Source organism: Cajanus cajan, chromosome 4 (assembly GCF_000230855.2).
Source record: "Cajanus cajan strain Asha chromosome 4, NIPB_CcT2T_4, whole genome shotgun sequence".
NCBI lineage: Eukaryota > Viridiplantae > Streptophyta > Magnoliopsida > Fabales > Fabaceae > Cajanus > Cajanus cajan.
The window spans coordinates 10,036,632-10,044,956 of record NC_138520.1 but is presented as its reverse complement, the minus strand read 5'-3'; the positions used below and the strand labels follow the sequence as shown (position 1 = coordinate 10,044,956).

Below are 8,325 nucleotides of genomic sequence, written 5' to 3'. Positions count from 1 at the left end.
ATATTATATATTCTAAACCTAAGACTGAGACTATTCTTTTTTATAAGACCTGTGGAAAGATTAATCATCCTTTGAACATATGCAAAGTAAACATATATAGAAAAGCAAATCTAAGGTCAAGGATACTAGAAAAAAAACCAAAAAAAAAAAATTAAATACCAAAGTCTCAAATAATTTCTATTACAAATATTCTTGGTGGAAAAAAAAATTCACACTGGTACCTAAATAGTTATTCAAGACACAAAATAGTTATTCAGGACACATGACAAAAGAAAAACCCTATGTTGTTATACCAATCTCATGAAGGAAGGAACAGCAACGTTTAGAGACAATAACAAAGGAAAAATAAAAAATAAAAATAAGGTTAGTAAAAATTTTGTACCTACTTTCAAAAGTATAAATAAGATTAGTAAAAATTTTCTACCTATTTAGTATTGTATATTGAAGGATTGAAATATAATATGTTTAACATAAATCAATATATATTGTATCTTTCGTTAAAAATGCAAACATAGTTAAAATAGATAATATCTTTCACATAAATCAATTTTATAAAAAAAAAAGATATATCGTATCTCTCAATAAAAATGCAAGCATAGTTAAAATAGATAATATGTTTAGAAAATTTGGAATGTAACATGTTTGATCTCGAGAGAAGCCCCAAGCCCCAATATTTATCCAAGCAAGAAATGCAATGAAAACCATACAAGCAAGAAATGCAATGAAACAATTAACAAGCTCAACTATTATTTATACATGTATTTTCAGTGTCTTACTCTTATCCATTGCCATGTACACTAACCAGTTCCCCGTGTACCAAAGTTTGTTGTTGTGGGGGCAAAGGCTACATATATATTAAACTCACACAAGAAAATCTATTAAGCAAAAGTGAGTAAAAGCTATTTAGCACCAGTAGTGTTGGGAACCTCGTCCACTACACGAATTGGAACGATTGGTATTGAATCCCACCATTCCTTCAACCGTCTATTCCCTGTTCCAGAGGAGGACTTTCCTAATGTCATAGTGAAGCCTTGGATAATGAGACCCATGAGGAAGAATTTGATTGGAATTACAGCCAATAAGATCGCCAACCCACCCATTGCCACCATCACTAAATTTGCATGCTGCCACAAGAACAACGATGTTAGTAAATAAAAACAATCATAAATTGTAACAGCATTATAGGATAGGAGGAGCAAAACCAACAACAATTGTCAAATTGTGATGCACATCTCATATACAAAAGAACAAAAGTTTATTCACAAAGCATCGGAATTTACATTTGTTACCCCACTCTAGTCATTATAGATTATATACCAAAATAAGAATGCCCGGAAAAAACTAAGCCTTATATCTTCATATAGGCCAGAAATAAAGTATATAAGTAGGTAACAATGTAAGACTAAAATATAAAAGAATCTTTATCCTGATTTCGTAGAGTTAGGTTAGATCTAGAGTTAAGTCAGATCTAGCCCAAACCCAAGTTAAAAGAAATAGTACTTGACATACTCCTTTCCACACACTATTATAGGGTGAATTTCCACGGGTCTCACTAAATAGTATGTGATCTCAAGTCTTCTAGTAGAACCCACATAAAATTCACCTAATAATGGAAAGTAGGTTAGAAAAAGTGTGTCAAATAATATCTTCCTAACGTGCATTATTCTCTTGCATACACATGTATCCAAAAGTATATAGTTCTATCATGGAAGCAGAAACAAGTAAAAATAAATAAATAAATAAATAAATACTAAGGACAGGTCCCTCTGTAGGCAAGATTTATTTTGTAAAGAAATCATAATTATAAAAGAAACTTTGGCCTTTATATCAAATTCACGTTCTCGGTGATATATCTGTGACTGCTGCTGTTACACACCTCAAAATACCATTATATCAAATTCATGACCAAATGATGATTGATGAATGAAATATTAGTTTGAGTTCACAATGACACCATTCTAAAAAGGCATCTTTTATATGTTGGGATCAATCTTCACCAAGATCTTGTTAACTGTTGAAAAAAATCTTACAAGAAAAGTACCTTTTCAGCCTTTGAAATGAGTATTGACCATATCTTTAGCATTGCTATGTTTGCTATCTGCATCCTCTCATAAACACTGTACAATCCTTGTTGGGCTGAGACAATGCTGTCCACCGTAGACTGGTCAGAAGCCATACTGGCTCTACTGATTACTATCTCGTTGCATTTCTCATGAATCTTTTTTCGTCTTGTGTCAATCATCTTTATTATTGTCCAAATCAGGAAAGCTGCAAATGCCTTGCCTACCCATTCCCTGCATTATCCTCGTGATGTTACTTGCATACATTCAATCTAGAAAAGCTCACTCATGGACATGGAAATTTTTTATGTATCCAACACAATTTGACAGGTATATATAAAAGAAAAAGAAGAGTAAATAAACAAGAAATAAAAACTTACATATAGGTGATCATCAGGGATGCAGCAAGAATAGCAAGAGTATTCATTGGCCTTTTCCATGTGAAGATTTCTTGAAACCAAGGGACCACATTTTTAAATGGCTTTAGTAGTTCCTATATAATGAAATCAGTAAACTCTGATTAAGACTCAACTCCAAACACACCAATGAGGCCTTTCTTTCTGTTTTAGGACAATTCTGAAATCTGTTTCTCAAATGACTTAGTTAAAAAACATCTTAAAGAACTTTTGAAGCATACCATAACCTACAATTTAATAATTGAGTAAATTATATTGACACTCCTTAGGTTTACCCCTACATTAAACCTCTGTTTTCCTCATTTGTATGAAAAACATTATATGGACATCGCTTAGACATTACCCTAACTTCTTTAATTGTTTGAAAAACATTAAACTATGTTCCATGTCCCTTAACGTTAAAAAAAATTATGTACAATCTCAGAAAATAAATTTCAAGGAGTGTGAGTGTAATTTACTCTTAATTATTCTGTCATCCCATTCCCCAAATCACAAAAGAAATTTATAGAAAGGCATAACATATACTTTCTGCTACAAAGAAACAACTCTTTTGAACAATCATGTGCTACTGCTTAATAGATTTAAGCAATGGAGGATACAAATGAGTTTAGGTTAATTCCTTACCGTTAGAACCAAAACACTGTCAGTGACTCCTTCCTCCTTTAATTCTTCAGTCGTAGCTTTAGCAATGAGAAGTTCCTTTTCTTCCTCCCTAGATTGTTGGATAGCAGTCTCCAATGCAGGACCATCGTCTACAACAATAAAACTTTCTTCTGCTTCACCAGTCGCATCTATTATTTCATCAGAAACTATAGTCTTAGAGATGTTCATACTCCCAAGGATAGAACTTGCAGTACATGACTGTCCATTATTGCCCTTTTTGAGGCTATCAGCAAGCTCTTCTAGCACATAATCTCCCTTCGGTATCTCACTATATAGGGAAAATATTAAGAATTTTGTTGGGACAGGTGGTGATATTCTTAGCATTTCTCTTGCTGCATGCAGCCTTATGATTCCCAATATTGTCCTTGCATGCATCTCCCATGTTTGTATTGAGCTTTTAATCTCGTACTTTGATAAAAATTGGTGGAGAAACATTATTTCCCTTATTAGTGCAAGCCAATGATCACGTCTTGTAGAACTTGTAAGCTCTGGAAACTCTAGTACTAATGACTCTGATCTAGAAAGTTGAGAAGAAAAAGTTATTCACATTAGTAACAGAAGTGAAGATTAGATATTTCTATATTTGATATTAAATTGAGGTGGTACGAATAAGCTTAATCAGAACCAAGATAATATATAAGACTATGTAAAAGCCATAAAAAAAAGTATAACACTCGAGAAATTATAGAGCAAGATGTTGATTGGTCAAGTTCCTAAGCTTTTTAGTTTAGTCCATTATGATACACATCAGATACCATATAGATTTCGACAAATTCTATGGTTATTCAAGAATTATTTTTATTTAAAAAATTGTGGTGGTAAGTTTGAGGTTTGAGCTTCAGTCGGAAACTTTAAGGGATACCTCGCTGAAATCTTAGAAGTCAGAAGCCAAGTGCTTCAGTAAACAACACCCCAGCATGCAATATGTTATATTTTATGCAGATTGAATCCCTACCGGTTATTTTAATGTGCATTTTTAACACACACAACTCCAGAAATTAAAACTGCTATTCTAATGCCCTTACAAATCAGTTGAATCATAGACTATGGCTTTGTCATAAAGTTGAGCTCCCCATGGACCTGTGGCAACAGGTTTAACACTCTGCTCAACATTCTTGGAGAGGTCTATTTTGATAGCATCGTCATACTTTATTACTCCAGAAGCCTCAAAATAAAGAGAGTAATTTGTCAGAGTAAGCCTACCTGCCAATTAAAACCAAAGCAAGATTTACATTTTTATATGGAAAAAATTAGTTTTCTAAATTCTATCCATTAATAAAATTAATGATCAGATAGACCAAACAACTGACCAGGCCAACTTGTTGATCCTATGTGGCGAACTACTCTCTGAGTGCTGGCTGTTCCATCTACATGTAATATATATTCATCCTCAGCCAATTCCACCCCATTTGGTGTTGCCTGTTTCTGCACATGTCGTATGCACCTATGGAATCACAAATTCAAAAATAAATGATAATAAGAATTTGGACTTCCTCTATTGCATATGAATTTTGATTTATATCAAGATGCCTGTTCTGGTTATAGCATTAAAGTCAACCCTGTCCAAGAGGCTGAAAGGAGTTCTTACTTGTTGTAGAAGTCAAAAATCTTGAAGTAATCCTACCTTTTAATAGACTACAAAATTCAAATTATTGTTCCATCCACCATACAATCATTAGGAAGTTCTGAGTGCAGAGTTTTATATTATCCATATAAAGGTAAATGGTTATAACCAACAATTCAATATTATCATAACCATTACAATGGCATGTGTCGTTTACGGTTTATCTAATCTAGTAGCCAGGGAAAGAGAAATAAAACAGATCTATTTCTCTCCAAGGATATTGGCCTTTACCTGATAAGTTAGTGCATCCATTTTTCCAGAAAGAATAAAATTTCCCCCTTTTGTCTAATGAAACCAATCCTCACTTTTTAATACTCTCTTTTAATAAGGAAATAGAGCCAATCACAACGTAAGTAATTTTATTCAAGTCAATACACAGACTTGTCAAAGAACAAGCTCTCTAGAAAAACATTAAAATTTTTAGTAAAGGATCATCTTTCGGTTTATATCTCTAATAGACTCACTCATGAAAGAGCCTGTGGTGCTTAAATCATGGATAATGCACAGGCCAACTATACCTTGCTGAAATTGATATTTTATTAGAAAATTGGAGGTACGGATCAAATACTTAAATGTCAAAAAACTAATCCTCTTGAAAGCTTAATTGTTAGGTAAAGACACCAGATTGGTTTTATAAATCTAACAATATTAAATAGTTCCCTAATCAAGTTATGTTATTATCTCTCTCTTTTTTATATCTTTTATTCCACCAAAAAAAAATAGTTTGTAGACCCTAGAGACAACTTGGATAACTAATTTCCTGCATATCTTATATTTTCAGATATCAAATAATCCAAGATAGCCATCATATTCTTAATCAGAGATATTGTTAAACAGCATTCCAAATGAAGCCTAAAATGCATCGGAGGATTTTCCAAGCTATTATATTTATACTTATGAACTCCAAATTCATGAAGATGGACCAGGAAAAGATCTTTTATCAGATCGATACATTACTTGTCTATTTCTTTCAAGAACAAGTCGTATGCTGGAAAATGTAGCCGGAAGCCTGTAGGTGCTGTTAGAGTTTCAAAAGTAAATCTTCCATTTGCCACATCTGCAACTAATGGTACTAATGATCCCAACCATACAAATGCATCTTCTCCAACATTGGGCTCATCATTAACCTGGCAAGACAGTTTATGAATTATATGATTGGATAACAAAAATGTACTTAATAAGAGTGATCTCTGTTACAATTGAAAATATCTACACAAACCAAAAATGTATTGGTTTGGTTCAAATGCAAAAAACAACAAACATCCTTGTGAAGAGAATATTCAAAGACTAGACCTGCAGAAGGCTGGAATTCAAACTTATGCTTGAAACTAAAAAACAAAAAAAGGGGGGAAGCTTATAAAAGGGAGAAGATTCTCTTACAAGGAGGGGCATGATGTCTGAATAGAAAAGAGGTATATCATCTTGTTCTGGAGTAGAATTCAAAGTTATCTTCTTGTCTTCTTTCTCCTTTGCTACATGCTCCTGCAAAGATCAAAAGCCTCATCTGATTAAGTGCCTGTTTGTGTAACATCCATTACTTGCATTGTGAGGAAAAATCACATCAAAATCTACAAAATACGCTGAAGCTATCCCTGCTTGCTTCACTCGGAAAGTGCAATATACACAGTAATAACAGGAGTAGACACAAAACAAAAGCTTTATATCAAAATCTTATTTAGATATGAAAGGTGATAATGCTGAAGTTCAGATTAAACGAGAGCAGATCCTAGGCTAATGTTCAGTTCCTAATGTAACCTCACTTATATCAACAGAATTTGGTAATTCATCAAATATCTCGAATATCTCCATTTTAATGGCTTTGATAATTGAGTGTCAGTATGTACATTGAAACAAACATACATAAAAAGAAAGATAAAATAATCCTACTATTTGTTGGCTTATTCAAATTAAATCACACTCGGTGAACATAACTAAAATTATCAGCTATCAGCAAATCTCCAATTTTTTTTTTACCTTGATTGGAGTTGGTATTTTGATATTAGATTATATCTATATATTCTGTCCCAAAAGAAATAATGTGTGAGTGAGTGATCATATGCACACCTTGGGCTCTTCGTCGTAATAGCTAGGTTTCTCCCACGCAAGCATCATGTCATATGTTAACCTGCTAAATGAGCCATCATTGATGTTTCCCTCTATATTGTGGCACATTTCACTCAGTGTCTTCCCACTGCAAAATTCAACTAATTTTTTGCAATAGTCTTCCGTGTCAGGCTTCCATCCTCCTTCAAAATCTTCCACCAATTTCTCTACCGAAGTGTCCAGTTTCCTAAGTAACAAACAAACAAACAAAGACTTAGTTAATTTAATAGATAACTAATATGTTTGTTTGCATTTCATGATCTTGTTCCTCTAATCACATGCATAGACATAAGAAAACAATATGGAATTGGCTTCACCAAGGAAAGCAACTACACCAACATGGAGAAAATTAAAAGAACACTATATATATATAGATATGTTGTGCTATGATTCTAACAACATTGTATAAGATTATTATATTTCATGAGGAAATGTAGGAGGAGGCTATAAAAGTGGAGAGAGAGATTACTGTGCACATCTCATGATGACGTCCTGGCCAATGGAAGACAGATACTTGAGTTTCATCGCCATAACCGTACGTACGTTGCGGTTTCTCTCTTCCTCTCTACGGTGTCCTCTCTCTTTTAGTGAGTAAAATAAAATGAAATGAAATGCAATGAGGCACCGAAAATGGAAAGGTTTGGTCTAATAGTAATAGAAGAGAGGGGTGATACGTGGAAAGGCTCATTAGTGGCCACGTGTAATGGACATGCAACGTAGTCATGCAACACATGGTTCCCTCTTCATTCTCCATGCCGATACAAGCTTGTTTTCTTTCCAAAGAATATTCCGGTATCATGCAAAATTATTTTGTAATTTAAATATATTTTTAATTCTTAATTCTTAATATGGTAATTAATAAAGATAACTACTATCTTTTAGTGTCTACATTTTTTTTGAATTTGTTTCCCTCTCAACTAATATATAAAGAATATATATATATATATATATATATATATATATATATATATATTTTAGTAACTATCTTTATTTCTACAATTTTTTTTATTATCATGCCCTTTTATTTTAAAAATAAAAGAAATAATATTTTTTTATTAAATTTAACAACTTAAAATTAATAAAGTACTTATAATACTAATTAAATTAATATATTTTTATTATTTAATTTTTATTTTTAATAGTTTCAATCTTACTAGTATATATAAATATTCACTATTATAAAACTAATTGTACAATTTTTTAATTGTATCATCTACTTTTATTATTATTTTTTATTTTTTAAGCAACAACGAGACTATTTTCCCTGGTTTTAAGGTAAATATTTTGTATAATTTAAAATATTTTATGAGTTAAATATTTTTTTAAATTTTTTTTAAAAATTTGAGATAAATAATTTTTAATCTATACAAATATATAAAAGTGATTTTCTATTTTGTAAACATAATTTTTTACTATTTTATTTTTAAATAATAAAAATAATATTAAAAATTAATTATTT

General features: G+C 31.8%; 1 protein-coding gene across 1 annotated transcript; it reads right to left on the bottom strand.

Moving 5' to 3' along the window:
• Positions 1-722: 722 nt before the first annotated feature.
• On the bottom strand, positions 723-7,501 carry LOC109792139 (ArgH (DUF639)). Its single transcript, XM_020351521.2, has 10 exons — positions 7,336-7,501; positions 6,828-7,053; positions 6,144-6,245; positions 5,721-5,890; positions 4,450-4,583; positions 4,165-4,342; positions 3,101-3,656; positions 2,441-2,553; positions 2,042-2,294; positions 723-1,124 (listed from the first exon to the last, which is right to left on the bottom strand). The coding sequence occupies exons 1-10, from the start codon at positions 7,395-7,397 to the stop codon at positions 900-902; spliced, it is 2,019 nt and encodes a 672-aa protein (XP_020207110.1). The 5' UTR covers positions 7,398-7,501; the 3' UTR covers positions 723-899.
• Between the last annotated feature and the right edge of the window lie 824 nt (positions 7,502-8,325).

Coding starts and splice junctions, on each gene's coding strand:
- LOC109792139 (XM_020351521.2), bottom strand. CDS start 7,397: ATGGCGATGAAACTCAAGTATCTGTCTTCCATTGGCCAGGACGTCATC. Junction 2,554..3,100: donor ACAGTGTTTTGGTTCTAACG/GTAAGGAATTAA, acceptor TTCATTATATAG/GAACTACTAAAGCCATTTAA. Junction 2,295..2,440: donor TCCCTGATGATCACCTATAT/GTAAGTTTTTAT, acceptor AGGATAATGCAG/GGAATGGGTAGGCAAGGCAT.